Here is a 20,643-nt window from a genome sequence, read left to right on the forward strand (position 1 = left end):
CCAGCTGCCACCGGTAAATAAGGAGCTTGTGGATGGTAAAGAGTCTGGACCAAGTGTTACACATCATAGTTTTGTCTCGTCATGGTCTGATGCCGTGACTATACGTGATTCTGGGATTTATTGTATAAAAGCTGCTTTTGTAAAAAAATACTACTTTAAGCTTTTGGTATATCTGCGTCAATGCACCAAGATCTTCTCTGATATCAGATTTATGTTGTAATAAACTTCTATTAACATAAGGAAAACTGAGGCTCATTGAGATTAAGTGAAGAACAAAGTACAAGTTTTCAGATGTTCTGTAATAACTGTAGGTACATGCCTGTAAACAAACGTCTTTATTTACTTTTAGTTATCACCAAATAGATTTTGCAGTTTTTTTGTGCAAATATTCAAAAGTTTTTTTCTCCCCATCCTAATGACTTCTCGTCCGTGATGACGTCCATGGTAAAGATAATAGATTTTTGCCAGTTTTTACGACTTTATATGAATTTTCTTAAAACATGAGAGTCTTGATCTTCACTTATTTACTCCTGACCATGACAGAAAGATGGCACTGCCGGTTTTCTATGTAGAAAAACACTTTATTTACAATCTGACAAATGCAAAAAGGTATCAAACATCCAAACATCTCACTTAGATATCGCATCATTCAATTATAAAACCATTCCCATGTGATTTCTAGGGTCCTTATAATGGCCTACTGGAGAAATGACACTTAGCAGCTTAAAAAAATAAAAGAGTTTAAAGCTATGATCAGACATTTAGAGGCCTGTAATGAAAAAGAAGAAAAGAAACATAATATTGGACCTTCTTATCGTCTCATAACACACATTAGTGTTGTTAAACGTATATGTACATATTAATGTAAAATACAAATATTTAGCAGACACATGGGCCTAGTGTGAACTTGTGCATTAAACACCCAGTTAGCAAACAAAAAAAACAAAAACAAAGCGCCATCAATCCGGTTATGTAAACAAATCCACCACAGTGGCAGTTCAGGTAGAGTCACGTAGGTGCACACTGGGCCTAGTTAGATTTGCATTTGTCCACATTATCAGTTCTGATCAGGCCGTCTCGCTGCTGGCAGATGGAGGGGAATTGTTTTCTGTCTCGTGCAGGTGCTCTGTGGATTTTAGGACATCGGGGTCTCTTGGACTCGCCATCATCTCCTCACTGTTGCAGTTCACAGGGGAGCCGATCTCAGATGAGCGGTCAGTGGGCTTCTCAGGAGTGGCTTGCAGGGTGGAAGCAGGGAGTGGCAGGTTCATCATGTACAACATGTTGCCCAGGCGCCTGGACACCTGTGGAGCAATAAAGAGAGTTGGCACATTTTAGACGCATTAGTGTTTGCAAATGTGTCAGTGTCTAAAGGGAATGATGCACCTGTAGAGGACAGGATGTGCTGCAGAGCATGGTCACAGTTAACAACACCTGTGCAACTTCCTCCCTAGGTCTTTTTCCACTGAATACTTTTTGAAATGTCACAGTAGAAAAAGCATAGGTGTAAATGATAAAATTAATGGTGGCTGAGTCCCGTTTAGCTGCTCCACTCTCTGTTTACATGCGCAAAATATTCAGTTTTTTTCCCCTTATTCCAAAAAAGACAATATTCCTATGAAGCTGTTAAATGTAGCCGATAAATGTTCCGTAACGTGTTGTTCATCATGTCAAAATATGGAAAATTGACTGTAGCCTCTTTTGTGCCATTTTCACAGTTTTCCACCAGTCGTGGACCTATTCGACTGTGCAAACACAGCCTCCCTCTACATTCCTTCAGACACCTTATTGAAAAGGTCAGCGTGTCGACATTTACACATATCCAAAAACCTGTTGATATCCAAGCCCTTTGAAGCAATTTTATGATTTGTTATTTTGGTCTCTATAGATAAAATTGATTATAAATTTAAAACCTGAGATGAACAAATGCCACAACAAGCTTCACAAAATTTGCATTTGTTTAAGAGTTACTGTGTAGTGTTGCACCGGCCTTCCTGCATGAGATTTATACTACACATCCAATCTTTACAAGTAGCAGCTACTGATATGTCTTTCTTTTATGTTTTTTTTTAAGATTATTTTTTGTTTTTTGCCTTTAATGACAGGACAGTGTTGAAGCATGAAGGGTGGAGAGAGAGAGGATGACATGCAGCAAAGGGCCGCGGGCTGGAGACGAACCCGCAGCCACTGTGGCAAGGACGCTACCTTTGTACATGGGGCACCCACCCTACCTAGTGAGTTACTGGGCCCCCCGATATGTCTTCCGTTTAAGACTTGATTGTGAATGTTCAGGGAACACTCAGAGGCTGTGTTTCCTACCTGTGAGCGGATCTTAAGAGCTGGTCCAAGTTTGAGCCCCAGTGTGTCCAGTAGATGCTCGTCTGACAGGAGGGGCAGCGTCTCCCCGTCAATCATGTGGTCCTTGAACGTCTGCAGAGTGAAATCACATAACATTAGCACAGCAAACACACAGCAAACAGAACAAAGGAAAAAATTACAGAAAACTGTATGAACCAACCTGAGCATATTCTGAACATGTTGGTATACTGTTGATGAAGTTGTAAACGTCATTCACTGTCCACTTCCTTATGTCTTCAGACACCTCATCACCATTAAGAAAGAGATTGGGTGGACCTGGAAAAAACAATGATATACATCTGTGTTGGTGCTATAATGTACACAATAAATTCATCTGCTATATTCTAATCTATCTATTTACCTGGTGGGAGGAAACCATTTCCAGGGACTGGGAACATGTAAGGCATGCCACCACCAGCTGAGGGATACATGAACTTCTCCTGGAAAGCTGAACACTGGCTGGATATATCTTTATCATTTGCACCGTTGTTGGTCACATCTGACCCATCTTGACTGTTCACACAGGCTTTACGCAGGCCCGGCTCCCCCTCTTTGTAGTTCTTCCTGCTTCCTGCGGCCAGTTCAGAGTCTATTTTTACTTGATGATGCGTCTTACTGGTGGGACACTCCTCTCCCATGTCCCCCTTTGCCTCCACCTCTTTCTCCTCCCCTGATGTGGCTCCTGGGCTCTGCTCCACACTTTTATCTTCAGTTTGGCCTTTCAGGTTTGACACATGGCTCTCTGCGCTCTTGTGAACGGTCGGCCTCCTGCCGGCCCTGCGTCCTCTCTCTCTGTGCAGCGTGCTGATGGGTGGGTAAGGGCTGGCTGACATGAGGATGCTGTTTGAGTGCAGTTCATCGAGGGTGGGACGATGGACAAAGACATCATGGCCGTCTGGCATGCGCTGGCGGCCTCTGAATGCCATGGGGTTGGGAGGGTACGACATGGGGTTATCAATTCCCATAAATCCCTTCTGGTGGGCATTCTCCAGCTCCTTCTGGTGCAGGATGGCATTCATCTCCATTCTGAACAGGAGCACACACACTAATATTAGACATAATTGTGCAGCAATGATGACGCAGCCACATCATCACATTATTAAAGTCTGACAATACACTGAATGTCTCTGTTTTATTCAGCAAATTGTGATGTAGATCTGTGTGTGTAGGTGGAGTATTTCTGTGAGATGATGATAATATTCTGCACGCACTACCTGGCTATATTTTGCTTGTGGATAAGCTCCTGTCGCCGGGCAACTGTTTCCATGGGCTCCGAGGGCAAGAAGCCATAGCCAGCTGAGAGAAAGAAAAACACAGTTAACGCTCATTCACGTTCATTATGATGATACAGATGCTCTGGGCAATGCTCACCTGCTCCAGGGAAACCTCTTCCAGGCAGGACATTGGCATGGGGAGGGAGAGGTGGACCCAGGTGAGGCCCCATGTGCATCTGCCTGGCATCAGAGGCTACCATCTCGGAGGGGGGAACCAGCTCTCTGATGAAGGAAAAACATGGAAAATCAGTCATATAGACATGATTTCAAGGGGACAGACATTTTGACAGATACTCAGCTGTTTGCATCTTTAACCTTTTAAGGTTTGCCTCAACTGTCAGGTAAAGCACATTTTGAGTTACTGCATCTATTTGGAAAAAATGTACATAAATAAGCCTGACTGAGCTTTCTCTGCCATTCATTTTAGGCATGTTGACTGACTAGATTAATCACCTAGTGGTTGTATGCCTCTGCAAATCATCCATGTCTGTTAAAACATGGATGCTTCACACACACCCTCCCCTCAGCAGCAGAGAAGATCTATACAATTAGCACAGACAGTTTCAAAGTGGGCACCCAAGATTAGTGTCACTGATTCAGTATCTGACTGAGTATCTGACTGATTCAGTATCTGTTCCTGTGATATGACGTTGAGTAATGGCAAGAAACGTGTTTTTGCAGAAGATTTAATCACATTGAAGTTGACCTTTGACCTTTTAAATATATGTCATTATTCAATTGTCATTGTCAGAATTAGTGCACGAATTCTTGAGTTACAGCCAAAAGCATGTATTGTAAGGTCACAGTGACCTTTGATGTTCAACCACCAAATTCTAATCAGTTCATCGTTGAGTCCAAGGGGATGTGACAAATTTGGAGAAAATCCCTGAAGGTCTTTTTGAAATATCACGTTCACTGGAATGGGACAGACGGAAAGACGGACAACCCAAAACTATAATGCCCCTGGTCTTTACTATTGCAGGCGCGGGGGCATACAACTTCCACTAGATGTCGCTGCATCTTTAAATAGTATGCCTTTTCATTTCATCTCCTACAGGAAGTTAATAAAGTTACTCCAGACATGAGGGCTCTCTGTGGTGGGATTTTCCAAGGCATAATGTTTTTGACATATTATAATTTTAGAGGTCTTACTGAACCGATTTATGCAACTTTACACAAAAATCTAATAACATAAATCTAATAAGGTTCAAGTGGTTTTTTAAATAAAAAACATGTTCTGCCAAAAAATTTGTCCTTTTATGGTAAAGGTAGTGAAGCTAAGCTAATGAAAATAAAATTGACTTTTCGCTTATTTTATTGTTTATTCCAGGAAAGAACCCTACATCTGATTATTCATAGTTTTTAATATTATACATTTAATGTTATCCATGACATATATGCTGAAAAAAATTTCATAAGTATGATTTTTAGTGTCTCAAGTATTAAACATTTTGTGATAAAGGTAGTGATGCTAAGATAATACATTTACAGATTTTCTGAATTAAAAAAAACATGATTATGTACTGTTTTAAATTTTTTAATTTTAATTTTCATATGTTTAATGTTTTTCCATTATATATTTGATGAAGCAATTATATCAGTATGATCTTTCACCATTTCTGAGAGTACTGTAATGGCACTAGTGCTAGTAATACTAGTAATTCCTTGGTAACAAATATATGCGGGAATACTAACATATTACTAACATTACAACAGTACATAGTTTGTAATTTTGATTTTTCCTACTTGTTTTAAAAATACCATGAAGCAACATCAACAAAAAAATATCGATTTTTGTTATTTGATGTTTTGAAGAAATAAAAATGGCAAAGAAACACTAATTCTATTGTTTTTTCTTAGGACATTAAAAGACTGAGGACTCATGAAAACATTTTCATTCTACAGAAAAGACCAAAAATATGTCTTATACACTTGTACGTGACAGCTCTCAGGGGTGCCCTTCACCACAGAGCTACAGTTTCAGTTTTAAGGGTGAATTCAGATACAGACCTCTCCATGAAGCGAGGCTCAAACTGCGTTGGGACCCCTTGTAACCTCTGCTGCCCCTGAGCGAGGATCTGTGGAGCCATGGCCATCTGGTTCCTCATTATCAGCTCCTGCCTCTGCCGCAGCTCTGCAAGAGAAGAAAAAGCACAACAGGTCACAGGGAAGCCAGTTTAGCCACAATACCTGAGACGTGCTCTGACTGTGAAAGCTGGAGGCTGCAGGTGCTACTGAGCAGGTAACAATCTGCTAAAATCAATACATGGTAGACAAGGTCACAGAGTTAGTTAAACCTGCTCCACGCTGGAAACTCATACAATCTTGATGGTGCCAGGAAATGTGTAAAAAGAAAAATACTATGAATTTAAACACATTTTGTAAAATATTAAGTTTCTTTGGACTCCTGTCATATTTTATGTTGTTATGGTGCTTTGTCTCGACTGTGTTTCCACTTCTCACCTCCAGCTGACATGCCATTGACCAGACGGTACCAGTGTTTCTCATCCAAAGCCCCCTGCTCTCCCATCGCTGTCATCTTCCTCAGCTGCTCCCGTGGGGTCATGACACACACGACCTTTGACCTCCACCTGAACACTGTAAAAGTTTTAAAGAGGGTCATTCCTTCAAACTGGAACATGTGACAGCTACTTTGACAAAATTTTTACTATAACACTGCATGACATATTGCAGCTTTGAGGTATAAATTGAGCTCAGATGGATGTTTACATTTTGCAATATCTTATTACTGCCATTAGGGGGAAGCAAATATCTACACATTCAAGAGCCTGTTGATGGTCACTGAGCTCCAGAAGAATATATGATCTCACTAAAATACCAACGAGTCAATGGACAGCGTCTTCTTATTTATAAGAATACATGTTATTCTGCCAAATCAAACTTAATTCTAACAGCAGGGTTGTTTGTTGTTGCAGATGCCATGTGCCAGGTTAAAATAACTTATATCCATTACATTTTTCTTTCTTTCTTTTTTTTTTTTTTAAGTTTGAAGGGTAACTTTGGTATTTTTCGACCTGGACCTCTTTTCCCATGATTTTGCAACTAAGTGACCAATGAAAAAAACATTTTTCGAATTGGTCCAGTACTGAGTGAAAGGGCTGCCAGCTGCAGTGAAACAGGCTGCAGTGTAATCCCTGCGAGCAATTGAGCACCGTCAATATACGGTATATTTTGATTTTGTATGTCCACAAAAGGTGCTTGACACTGACAGACTCCAATTTTTTAATGTGTCTGACAACATTATACAAAGGATCCCTACAGAGCAAGACCTTTTTTAAAGAGTAAGATCCTTTTTGTTTAACCAGACACAGCCCCAAAACCATACAGCCAAACCTACCAGGCTCCATTTAAATAAGCACAAATTTTTATTATCGTAAAACACATTTCATTTAAAGATGACAAAGACTACACAAAATTTTGGAAAAACATCCTGGTTCATTTTTCTAGTGCTCTAACGATCATCAAGCCTGGTCTGGTTGAAATAAACCCTTAATTCATCCAGTTAGATGTGAAAATATATAAGATATATACACGCTAGAATGACCGTTTATTTAAATGGAGTCTGGTGGGTTTGGTTTGTGGCCTGTTTCTTGTTAAAAAAAAAAGGATCTTACTCTTTAACAGAAAGGTCTATCTCTGTAGGGATCCTCTTCATAATGTTTTAGAATAACAATCTGAGCCTGTCAGTGGCAAAAACAAGCACTTTTAGTGGACATACATTGACGGTGCACAAATGCCCACAGGGTTTACTTCGCAGCCTGTTTTGCAGCTGCCGGCTACAGCTGTCTCGCTCAATACTTGACTAATTTCAAAAGTAGTTGTTCCCATGAGTCACTTAGACAAAAAAAACATGAGAAAATAGGGTCCAGGTTGAAAAATGCTAAAGCTACCCTTTAAGCAGAGCTGCGATGATTAAATATCTTTGTTGAGATTAGAACAGATTGGCAAAACACTAACAAAAAAATCCATAAATAATAAAATGTAAAAAACAGGTATTATAATAAACTGCCAGTAGGGGATCAATTATCATACACAAATTCAGTCCGTAACCTTTGATCCCTCCTCTCACCTCTTACCTCCATCTTAGCATTAGGCATTAATCTTAACCCAACCTTAACCCTAACCCTCACCGTAAACCTAATCCTAAACTTAAATTTAACACTTAAATCCAAATCCTAACCTTAATACTAACCCTTAAAACGGGGAGACTGGCAAAAAGTGGTCCTAGTTTGCAGGATTTTTCCTCATCTTTCCACGCTTGCAATAACATTTAATCCTCGTAAGTGTAGTAATAAAAGGACACGCACATACACACTCCAAATGGCCGCATTGTTCTTGGCTGAGCCAGCAGCTTGTGTAAACAAGCACAATCGACTTAAACACCTCCAATTAGCCTTCTACACCACAGAAATCCCATTACAAAATATGATACTGTAAACGACAGCCCAATAATCCAGTTCTGCTAATCCAGGAGCAGAGTGTGCAATATGCTCCTGGGTGGATGAATCTGAATCTGCACTCAAGTTCACCATCCACCTCTTGATATGATTATAACTGATCATTATTGTATTTGATGTTTGTCAATCTTTGTTTGGGTACATGCACCAACTGTGCACAGCATTTTTTTTTGCCGTCCCCTCCCCCAGAGAAATGCTGCTATAAGATTTCCCCGAGGCCTTGAGCATTATCCACAGTCCCTCAAGTTCCCTCTGAAGCCCATCTAATCTGAGGGCTGTAATCCGCCTATTAGTCCTGCAACAGTCTGCTAGCTACATCTGCTGACCTGCCTGAGACCGCCCTGCTGGCCCGTCCAACCCCCATCCCCACCTTCCCAGGCCCCTGCTACCCCCAGGATCCTATTAGCTAAGTCCTGGCTATACAGCACTTTAAAGGGATGTGTTAGAGGTAATCCGCACGTTTAGAGTTTTACCCTCAGCAAACCTTGCCTGTAAGCATCCCGGACAATACACCCTAAGTGCTAAGCCTATTAGCCTCCATTAGCTCCCAGGATGTCCTAAAAACACCTTGGGGATAAATCTGGGGATGCAATCGGTTTATGTGGAGCTATGTGGCGCGAACACATGCACCCTGCTCCCACCTACTTCTCTGCCAATGTCATAACAGCTAGCATCAGCAAATGAGAAGAGATGTATTTCAACATTTATGTCTCTGTAATTCCCAAGTGGGCACTAAGCTCTGAGCCTCAGGGCGTTGTGTAATGTATTATCGCCTTCACATTCTCTTTACTGGGAATGATTTACACTTTCACGTGTGATACTGCAAACAACTGTGCATATTTCAAGATGATTAGACTTTCTTTGAACAGCTTACATACTTAATAGAAAATGAAAAAAAACCCCAATAAATGCATAAATGAATTGATCCCTGAGTCTCTCCAGAAAGAGAAAATAGTCCAACAGACTGTGAGAGTCTGTTGCTTCAGGACAAGACGGGCATGTGTCCGCACCAGATAGTACCTCCCCTGTAATAGCTTTACATTTTAGCCTCAGAGCCAAACTGCCAATTTCCCCCCAAAAAATTAATATGTTTTGATCTTTGAGAAATCCGAATCTTTCCAGAATTCCCACAGGCTCTTCCAATCATCTGGATGACAAAATGTTCAGTTTATTGCATGTGTCATGCATATCATATCAACGTTTCTAAAGTGACGTAATATATGAGCTGCATTTGTCATCTGGGATGGTGGAGACGCCTGTCATGACGCTGGTTGTCCTTTAGTGAGTCATTGCTGTGTTTCCATCAACTTAGTCTCCGAACACGGTGTTTCATAGCGACTTGTTTGCAGAGATGGGGGCACCAAAAAGGGTTGTTTCTTTTACCAAGACATTGCTGCTTTTCCTGCCGGCATTTGCCCCTCAAACCGGGTATCTTAGGCTAAAACATGATCTCCTCATGGCCTTAACCAAGTGGTTTTTGTGCCTAAACTGAACCACATGTTAACTATAGTGCTGTGAAAAGTTTCAGTGGATCCACTACATGATAATGTATAAGTGCAACGTATCCGTTGTTAGCAAAATGTGCAATGCTAGCATTTTTTCTGGCGGTTGCAATGACATTTGTACGTGCTTTTTTTTGTAAAACACAAGCAAAATATCAACATTATTTTGGTTAAAAATGTGAAATATTGTAAAGAAACATCAGTATATACTAAAGCTTCTAGTTAGTTTTATTACCAATACAACAAACTCTGTTGGAACCTGCACTGATGAGCTGACAGTGTGACAGGACAACATTCACAACAACAAACTAATGCTAAAACCATCCCATCATAGACACGAGAACACATCAACAGAAGCAAAGTGCCATAAATGTAAAAGATAAGCTAAATACAAAATACCTTATAGCATGCAGGGTTTATTGATAATGTCACAGATGATTACATTTTTAATCGTGTCTAACATTGTCCAAACTGCGCAAAGAGATCCATCGACCATCTTTTTAGGGATCAGGAAAAATAGAGTCGCAACTTGAGAAACCAGGTCAAAAATCCTATTCATTGTGAGGACAGAATATCAAGCAGATGCTTAAAAAAGTTGATTCTGCAAATACCTTCAGAACAAAACTAACTGTTGTTTAACCACCTCTTTGGTTTCCTAGAGATTGCACTATGTTTCGTTTATCAGGAAAATCATGCTTAGCTGTGTGGCTATAAAAGTAGACGTTATGCAAGAGAAGCACAAAGGCCCAGGTGGCCTGCTGACCATTTTTTTAATTCACACTGAAAAGAAATTGATTTAAACTGGGATTTTTTAAACACTATGAATGTCAGTAAGGTGCCAAACTGCATAAAAGCATCAAAATAGAACTTGTTTATCAAAAAAAAGCACCAGTGGAGGCTACTCGGACCCTTCGACGGAGGTGAGGCAAAGGTCTGAATTTCCTCAATTCCTAGAAAGTGGCCCCTGGACTCCTGCCATTTTACAAAAGTGGCCTTGTGCAAAGCAAATTGAGTAACGCTGCCTTTCAGTCACAGCTAACACTTTGATTAGCTTTTGTTTTAAGTCTTTTAAGTGAAGTTGTAGCCTGAGACTTAACCTGTAGCGCTGTTACACGTCTTCAAACCTGACCTCAGCGTTGTTAGACGCACACATGAAAGTTTCAATGCAACATTTTGTGAGTGAAACTGTCATTACAGGTAAGGCTAAATAAAAAAACCCAAAACAAACTTGTGTCTCATATTTCCTCCACAAACAGAGGCCACACTACAGCTGCCAAATCCGGGGATTGGACTCCTTGGATTTGCTGTTGCCTGGTTAATCTCATTACAAGAATGAATTAAAGGGAAAAATTGCTGACGACTTAGATGGAGCCTTGAGGAGGTCATATCAGACAAGACAGAAGTATTGTCTAGTCCTTCCTAATCCCCCCTCACACAACATGCTAAAGCCATGTCATATTCTGTTAGTTACAGGAGGCAGATTAGATTTTATGGGAGTTGTGAGTGGCGAGCTGCAGGTATTGATTTACGAATTACTTGTGGTGTCATGAGCTCACATTACAAAGTGTTGAAAAAGATGATTAAGAGGATGAAATTAAATATAAATCAATACGTATATATATAAATAAATAAACAGTTTAACGTAAACACAGATCATCACAGTTTCATGAGAACCACACACTCATGCGTCATGTATTCCAGCATTATTTTCATTTCAATAAGCGCTATTTACAGAATCTGGGCTAATTATTAGGTTAATTAAACAGATTTCAAGGTTGTTCCTCTAATCACATTGGCCTTTAGATTAATCACTTACTGAGGGATCAGTAGCCTTTTATACAGTTTACCGCTCACATTATGCATGACAAGATTTACCATTTAAAAGTTTTGTATTTTTATAACATTGTGATGCAAATACTCAGCTGCGTGCATGGATTTTAAGGTTTTATTTTTGATGATATTGTAATGCATCAGGCACTTAAATTGTACAGTCTGGAATAAACTAATTAGATTTTGTGCTTTTACAAGAATAGCTGCAGAGTAAATGTGATTTACAGCAACTAAAATACAACCTAAATAAATTAGTCAGGTATAGGAGAATGCACGAGGAGAGTGGGAGATATTGAAAGAGGAAGTTTTAATGGACTTACCTTCAAGTTCACACCAGTGTGCAGAGCTTGGAACTGGTTTTGTCCCAATTCAAGTGAAAAAAGCAAACAGAAACCTTCTGACAAGCTGACAGACTGCCTCTCCCCTGTCCCTCTTTCACTTCCAACTAAATGGCCTCCCACTAACCAGCCAACTGGTCTGAGCGCAGCCTGCTGCCAGCTAACTGCCTTAACTAAAAAAGACCTTTTAAATACCGATTCATTTCATCTCCATTAGATGGCCTTATCTCCTGTGGTAAGCCCTCCCTGTCCTGACATCACTATGATCTCCCATCCAACTGCTTGCCGCACCTTGCAACTGATGTGTAATTACTGAAGCAGCACTGGTCCTAAGCATGGAGCGTTAAACCTCTTTCAACGTTTACCTCACTAATCCCTTGTTAGCACTTTAGACCATAGTTAAGACACCTAAATGCTTAGCTTCCTTTTCCAGTGGCAAAATGTCCAGCCCCTTCTTAACTGCTCTGCGGCCACATGCAGAGAAGCTCCACGATTCTGCCTGTAGACTTAAAAAATCCAACAGATCAGGATTGTTTTTGTTTTTCCTCACATGTCTAGTTAGGGTGTTGGAGGTATTGCCCTCCCCAGGGTGCCACAAGGGTTGACCCAAACATGCTTGGTGGTAATTTGCTAGAAATCTGACTAAATGTTGGCTGGATGATCCTCTCAGACCTCTTAATCTGACAGTTTGTGCTCACCAACCGCTTACAGCATGGGTCTGCACTCCTTTGAATGATGTTTTCTGTAATGCTGGGTGGACAGAAAGGTGCACGCAGTCGGTGGGCTGAGGGGAATTTTGCTTAACAGCAGACATGATATGAAGGCAAAATCAAAAGACTTGACAACTCGATGTAGACTTTAACACTTTTATCACTGATTGACTTGAAAATACTCAGTACCTTCCCCCAAACCCACAGATTAAAAATGATATTATTTAAAAAGTTTGCCATGAATCGATTCATTGCCCGTTATTTCCTACTTCAACTAATTTTAACATTTAACATTAACAAGAATAAATTATGACTAGTTTAGGACTTGAAACTCACAGTTTAGATCTTGGGACTTGACTTAGTGCTGGTCAGTCTTGACTTGGGGCTTGAGCGTAAGGACTCGTGCCTTACTTGTCACTTGCAAAACAACGACCTGGTCCCACCTCTCTTAGTTTGAGGTTCTGTTGAACTGTATGACAAAATACTAAGAGGTGTTTATATTACCTTGTCCACCACAAACTACATCCTCTAAAATGGCAGCTGAATCAGCGCCTCTTTAAAACAGTTTCAACAAAAACTTAACATTATAACCTTCATTAAGGATTCAGGACTCCTGTATTAGACTGCATTAGTTTTAGCCATAGGTGAACCTCATAAATTATTACAGTCAGTGCACACTGGATAGGACCTGCTTTACCTCCATATCAGCCAGAATTTTTTAAACAGTGAGGTGAGTCCACCAAGGTTTTTCCTATGTTACATATCCAATTAACAGCTCAATTACATTTTATTTTTCAACCTGAATGTTTAAATGCTGAGTGAAAGCCTTCTCCATACTGTCAGAAATAAAAATCTGGCTGAGAAATCCTGAGTCTTTATGACCTCAGTATCCTAAATCAGCCCAGTTGACAGAATAAAATGTTGGCATTGTACGTTTCTGAAAATCACAGATATATTACACGTTTCTAAAGTTACAGAGTATATGATGGTGGATGACAGCTGCTGGCTATTCAAGACCAGAAAACAACAACAGTCCACTGGTGTTTGTGGCACTGAACCTTATGGCTTTTCCCTGTTGCATTGGAGCCACAGACCCTGGGTATTTTTCATCAACTTGTCCCTGTTTTTTCAGTGACTTTGTGTGTGTGTTTTAAGCCTAAAACATGATGTTTTGTAGCATAACTAAGTGTTTCTGTGCCAGAAATGTACAATGTAAACAGTTTTTCTGGAGAACTGTAACTTAAATGGTTGCACCGGCCCTGTTAACATAGTGCTAAACCTGATTTTAGGCATTTTTTCTTTTGCTATCTTGTATTTTTGGAATCAGAACTGACCATTGGAGGGATGGATGAGAGGGTGGAGCTGTGGAGGAGCAAGGGGTGGATCACACTCACAGACTGTAGTGATGTCTCACAGACAGCCTGTCACTCAAGCAGCCCTGATCTTATATCTGTGTTACTCTGGGCCTTAACAAAATGTCAAAAGGTGAGTTATATCAAAAAAAGTACCTCCTGTATAGTTGAAAGTTTTTTGTACCAGACTGTAAACATGTTTTTATTTGTGCTGTAAAATCGGGAATTTTTTAATTTATGGGAACCAGCTGTCTCTGTTTTGGAACCAGCCTCAAGTGGCCATTTGATGAACTGCAGCTTTTGGCTTAATTTTACAGCCTCAAAAGTTGGTGCTTGGCCACTATATGTTTTACAAACCTAATAATATAAACCTTTTACTTGATTTTTCATCTATGTATTTATTCTGTGATCTGCCAACTCATACAAAAACATCCTGTGTTAAGGTCTGGAAAAAACTAAAGTCACTGTCATGTGTCCCCAAATTACCTCCTGGTGATGAGTGCCATGCAGCTTATTATTCTGCAGCTATCCCTCTGACACAACACGAGGAGGTGCACCTGGTCATCAACAAAACTCTGGTACTCTGTGACATTCAAATGATGCTCATTTGGTATTGAGGGGGTCTATCGTTTGCCAGGAAATCACTTTACCACATCATTACAGTACATTACATTACGCATTACACCAGATTCAGGCTTTTACCCTCAGCATCCTGCAGCACAGACACACACATTATAACGTGTTAGGCTGGAAAGGTGAAGTTTCCTATCTCTTGAGTCATCCAGGTGTGTTGACACTCTTGTTCTTAGCCGGCAGGAGAGAGACCTGGTATGGCCTCGTGCTGCTGTGGCATAATTATGGAGGGATGTCATTCTACACCATAGCAGTGGTCAGACCATTAGCTTTAATAAGCGGGGTCATTCTCCTGTGACCCCTCACTGAGACCTGCTGCTGTTGCATGTGTGTGATTAGTTTGTTTGAGGGAAGCTGTTTCTGAAGACCAACAATCATTACATGTTCATAGTCACATTCATTCTAATATTTATTCTAGTAGTTAGTGAACCTCCTAAAGGAATACTTCACCCACAAAATGATCATTTGTATATCAATTACTCACTCAATGTTATGTTGAATTTGTGAGGAAAAACTCGAGTTTTCTTGGATGCTTCCATGATGAACAAAGAATCCAAAAACAGCAAATCCATGATCAATTGTAGTAGATGGGGTCCACATTTAACAACAGTAATACTATATCAAAACATCAGTTTACAAACTCTCACCAAACTTGTGCAGTATAATCTAAGTCTCATTCATCCAGTCGTATGCTCAGTACTACCTTACTATTTAAAACACTTCATGCGTTCATGTGTAGGTGTTTTAATAGGTACGTTTTAGCTAAGAATGCTTGTACTGAGGATACCACTGGATAAATGAGACTCGGGTTATACTGCCCTTGTGTAAGAGTTTGTAACAGATGTTTTGATATAGCTTTGCTTTTATTAAATGTGGCGCCCTTTTACTTTAATTCATCAAGTAATTTCCTGATTTTTGGATTTTCCATTCACTGAAGAGGCATATGAGAAAAATAATATTCTCTTCACAAATTCAATGTAACACAAGATGTGTAATTTTGATACAAATGATCATTTTGTGAGTGAAGTTTTCCTCTCAGTGTGTTCCCTTTTGGGCTGTTTAATCTATAAATTGATTTGCAGCCGCATTACTGTTTTGTTAATGAGCCCTTTAGCTTCACTTTAAGTTTCATTACAATCATTACTGGTAAAAACATCTGAGGAACATGTTTCCTCGGTGTGTTTGTGCAGGAGACGAGTGGGTTGATCATTTTTACTGAAAAGAGACTAATAAAGGACTTAGGCGTTAAGCAAGCAGAGCATTAGGACATCTAAACCGCTAATTTAGGAATCTCCTAGGTGTAAGCTTTTTATAAGGGATTTCTGTCCGTCTTGTGTGCACCCAGCATTATAGAGTCACAGTGAGGCGAAGGGATCAGAGCAGCAGGTTTAACCTCAAGAAACAAGCCCGGCTATAAATTCACTGAGTCAGTGCAAACAAGCGTCAATCTTCTAATTACAGGAACAATCTGGTGTCCGGATCTCCTGCGTTTCCTGTGTTCTTTCCCATCGAATGACAAGTGTACCACAAGACATAATCCCTCAAAGGTGGAAGCATTACGTCTTTTACACTCAGTGGAAAGCTTGTTTAGGTCTTGATTACCGTGAGATCCCGGGTAGTAGGATTCTTTAGGATAAAGAATCACTGAAATAACTGGCAAAGCCTTTAGACCCTTGTAGTATTACATCCAGGAAATACCTACTGACACAGTGAACGCCTTCTTTACTAACGTTTAAGTAGTAATACTGCTTTGTAAACATACTCTGTTACAAGTAAAAGATTTCACCTAATTAAAAGGATAAATGTATTAACAGCAAAATTTACTTACTCTAAATATATAGAGTATCTCAAGCTTTAAAATAGATATACAGTAGTGGAGTTAAAAGCACAAAATGTCCCTCTGAAATGGGTGGAGTGAAGTTGGCAGCTCAGTTGCTAGAAGAAAATGTTGGCACTGTACGTTTCTGCCAACCATGGATGTGTTACATTTGTATGTTTCATACATATGATATCAGCATTTCTAAAGAGATGGAGTTGCATATGAACTGAATTTCTCATCAGGGGGACAACAGGAGACCAGCCACATTTTTTAACATCAGTCATGACATTTCCAGTGGTGCCTTTAGTGACAACAACTGGATATTTAAAGCCCATATCCAACTGTTTTTTATGCCTAAGTCTAACCGCATTGTCACAACAACATATTGAAAACTGAAATGTAAAGAAACAATTCAACATATTTGTTTCATATAAAAACGCAAATTTAACATATGCGTAGTTTGTAGAAATGTATGATAACATTTGTCCTAGTGATTGAGTTGAAAGTAGTATGAAACTGAATAAGTTACGTAAAGTAAAAATACAACACATTTTCACTCCGACCTCGTCACATATTGATGCTTGGTCATGATATGATGTGAAAGGTTCCCGGGGTGTGTTGTTTGTTGACTTGTTGGGATGCCATTTCAAGTTCTGCCTGTTACATGCATTGTCTTCTTTCAAAATATGCTTTCATTTTCACAGGAAATGTACCTTTTACATACAGTCTCTTTCAAAATAAATGCACTACATCAGTGCAACGACAAAAAATTGATGTTTGTTTTCTCCCAGCAACTTACGTATGTAATTGGGTTTAGGCAACAAAAGCATGTGGTCAGGTTCAAGAAAAAAACACAGGGTTTGGCTTTAGAATCTTACAGACGTGAACACCGCTGTCCGTGTTTTTGTTGGAACCATCCACCACCCCTCCCACCTGCCCTTCTTGGACTTTCGCCGCCTTAACTTTTGTTCTTGTCCCGTCGCGTATCCCCCGTTAAACTATAACGGCGACCAGCTGTGTATCATGCCGACATTCAAGGATGGCTTTTTTTGTCAGTGTCTGATGCCGCAAGTCACTGCCCAAGCGCTGGATTTTGATGACTTCAGAATGAGACCAGGTTGAAAAACACCTCAAAATATACCTTTTTCAAAGCAGACATTCTGACTAGTCATAGTAGGATAAGCACAGGTGAAACTGATAACATTAACGATGGCTCAGTTCCAATTATCGTCCCAGTAAGCGATTCCAGTTAGCCAGCATGCACAGTGTCAAAGCCTTCCACAAGTGGAATGCAGCCATCATTGAACCATTAAATACACCTGTGCTTTTCCTATTATGACAAGTCAAAATGTCTGCCGTGACAAAAGGTCTATTGCACTTAAATACAATCAATGCTTTTATAGAGACCTGCATGAACTTATACATTTTGTCACAGTTCTGTGAAAAAGAATTTGTTTTGCTTCTGACTGAACGCAGGGACTCATAAGATTATTACCAAGGGGATAAAGCAAATTTTTTTGTGAGATACTTGAGGAATAGTATTTTTAGGTAGATGATCTTACTGAAGTAGCTCCTCTTCACATGTCTACATCAATCAAAGAAGAATACGTCGCCCTGTGACAGTCTCAAGTGGGCTGATCAAACACTTGATCTGAGGCTAAATGTTTTACAATGTGCTTTGAAGAGAATGAAAGACAGAGTTAAAGTGGAAAGTGAAATGATTAGAAGAGGCAATAACATGTAAAATCACTGGAGTTGGTGTCACTCATATCATTGTGTTCAGTGGTGTTTGGACTCAAATGGCTCGTTCATCAACAAGTCTACAACCATGCTGTTTCTGTGAGGCTGTACTTTGTAGGTACAGTGCCATTTACTAATGTCAGCTAACATGCTCTCAGTGTTAACATGTTTAGCAGGTTCACCGTTTTAGTTTAGTGTTTTAACATGCTAATGTTTGCTACTTAGCACACAAAGTACAGCTGAGGCTAACAGGAGTGTCATTTGAGATTAAAGCCCCGAAAGGGAAAGTTAACACACAAATCAAAAATACAAATTTCTTCTCTTACCTGTAGTGATATTTATCAATCTAGATTGTTTTGGTGTGAGTTGCCAAGTGTTGAAGATATTGGCTGTAGAGATGTCTGCCCTCTCTTGAATATGAAAAACTCACCAGCAATATCTCTTTCTAGAAATCATGACCTGGTTACTCAAGATAATCCACAGTCCTGTACTGCCAACTATTTTATAATAAGAGTAGCTAATTTCACTCAAGTCCTCCCATGATATGTACTGCTTTAACAATAAATTGTCATCACCAACATTATTACAGTTCATCCTGTGGGGGACATGAATGTCTGTACCAAAGTGTTTGGTAATCCATCTACAGCTGTTAAGTAATTTCACTCACAGCCATAAGTGTCTACCTCGTGGTGGGACTATAGGAAAAGATCAAAAAAGTCAGTAGGATTAATTCGCTGAGTAAAAATGAACAAATGAACCAAATTTACTGGCAATCCATTTGATAATTGTTGAGATATTTTAATCTGGAGTAAAGTGGTGGTTTGACCAACATTACCATCCAAAAACTACTATATTTGCATAAATTCTAGGAAGCTGTTATTGACAGAGGCGGCACTGCACTTATCTAACTTTTACACCAACCTGTCAATCATCTTTTTTTCTGCCAGGGGCCTCTTTAAACACTAAACGTGAACAGGTGCCAACTTTCATACAATTCCCTCAAAATAGCTTCACATGTATGTAAATATGAAGGAGGGGCTGAAGAAACACGTTCACTGACCTATAAAAACACCATCAAAACTCCAAACGTCACTTCTACCCAGTAACACAGGTAAACAAGTCACAGGCATGATGCTCCTCTCTTGCGTCTCTTTTTGTGAATATCTAAATGAATTAAGAGTCCTTTTTCTGTTCTCTACAGGTCGTGGAGAAAAGATGAATGCCATCCAGGTGATTTCCCTCACTCTGCTGTCCGTTCTGGCGGCCAACGCTCAGGTCATCATGCCAGGAAGATGCCCCAAGCCTGCTGTTCAGGAGAACTTTGACGCAGCCAGGGTGAATACCAGATTTTAATATACTCTGTCAAAGTAGCATTTCTTTTCCACTTCCTTTCATTTAAATTACACAAGTTAACAAATTAGGCCTTCTGGGGCGACCATTTGTAACACAAAACAAAAACTGCGACATAATGCCCCAAGATTCTGCAGCTCTTCATCAACAACAGATTAATTTATGTTCCTCGTGTTTTCCACAGTATCTTGGTAAGTGGTACGATATCCAGAGACTGCCTCACACCTTCCAGAAGGGCGAGTGCTGCACTGCCAACTACAGCCTTAAGAGCCCTGGAGTTGTGGGTGTCCTCAACAAGGAGCTGCTGTGAGTACTACTTTGACTACCAAAGCTTACGAACTATTTGAAAGGGACCATTCTGCCCAACTAATATTTTTACATTTTGCTGTTAGTACTTTTATTGAGTGAAATCTTGAATGTAGGATTTTTACTTGTAACAGTTATATTATTAGTATTTCTTTCACCACAAATTATATTTTTTCTCTTTCTTTCAGTGCTGATGGGACCATTAACTCCATCAGTGGCTCTGCCATGGCTAAAGACCCATCTGAGCCTGCCAAGCTGTCGGTCTCCTTCTTTGCATGTAAGGACCCTGAATTAATTACAAACCTGGGGAGATCACTATTCAACACTTTACGCTGTGGAGGCTGACTCGTCTGTAGACTGTACGAATGAAGAACTTTTGGAAACTTGTTCAGCTGATTGTCCTCTCCCTTTACACCCACAGTCTCCCCCCCTGCTCCTTACTGGGTGCTGTCCACCGACTACGACAATTACTCTCTGGTCTACAGCTGCACCGACCTTGGTGTGGTGCACGTAGAGTTTGCCTGGATCATGAGCAGACAGCCCACCCTGCCTGAGGAGACTATGGAGGAGCTGCACAGCACCCTGTCCTCCATCGGAGTCAGAGTGGACAAGCTGGTCACCACCAACCAGGACGCAGATTACTGCAGTGCCATGAACTAGTAAACAGACTGAGAGGGACCTGATGAATCTACAGGCCTACAGACTGATGTGTGGTGCTTGTGACTGTACTTGCAATAAACTTATTTAAACTGCATCTGTGGGCCTCTGTAGTTATTTGATGTAATACAGTATTGAAAATCAATTAACTGATGATTGTTTCACCTTACCAAAATGACTCTTTGGTTAAGAGGGAAACATCGTAAGAATTCCAATATGTCATTTTCATGGCTGGAGAGTTCAATCAATATTTGTGAACATGAGCTACTCTCTCTCAAAGCCAGAAACCAGAGAAG

The 20,643-nt window shown here is 40.1% G+C and overlaps 2 protein-coding genes across 3 annotated transcripts; one reads left to right on the forward strand and one right to left on the reverse strand.

The window, feature by feature from the left end:
* Positions 1–570: 570 nt before the first annotated feature.
* On the reverse strand, positions 571–12,081 carry samd7 (sterile alpha motif domain containing 7). The gene is made up of 9 exons (XM_050032752.1): positions 11,763–12,081; positions 6,096–6,230; positions 5,643–5,766; positions 3,730–3,854; positions 3,573–3,654; positions 2,720–3,384; positions 2,519–2,634; positions 2,320–2,430; positions 571–1,304 (listed from the first exon to the last, which is right to left on the reverse strand). The coding sequence occupies exons 2-9, from the start codon at positions 6,196–6,198 to the stop codon at positions 1,068–1,070; spliced, it is 1,563 nt and encodes a 520-aa protein (XP_049888709.1). The 5' UTR covers positions 6,199–6,230; positions 11,763–12,081; the 3' UTR covers positions 571–1,067.
* A 1,815-nt stretch (positions 12,082–13,896) lies between these two features.
* Positions 13,897–20,443, forward strand: LOC126382846 (apolipoprotein D-like). 2 transcript variants are annotated; one of them, XM_050032942.1, is made up of 5 exons: positions 13,897–13,975; positions 19,236–19,369; positions 19,569–19,690; positions 19,879–19,967; positions 20,112–20,443. In XM_050032942.1, the coding sequence occupies exons 1-5, from the start codon at positions 13,966–13,968 to the stop codon at positions 20,348–20,350; spliced, it is 594 nt and encodes a 197-aa protein (XP_049888899.1). In that variant the 5' UTR covers positions 13,897–13,965; the 3' UTR covers positions 20,351–20,443. The 2 variants fall into 2 exon arrangements, with proteins under 2 accessions (XP_049888899.1, XP_049888900.1); XM_050032943.1 differs by lacking the exon at positions 13,897–13,975 and adding an exon at positions 19,127–19,145.
* Positions 20,444–20,643: the final 200 nt, after the last annotated feature.

The sequence above is a fragment of the Epinephelus moara genome, chromosome 21, assembly GCF_006386435.1.
Source record: "Epinephelus moara isolate mb chromosome 21, YSFRI_EMoa_1.0, whole genome shotgun sequence".
Taxonomy (NCBI): Eukaryota; Metazoa; Chordata; class Actinopteri; order Perciformes; family Serranidae; genus Epinephelus; species Epinephelus moara.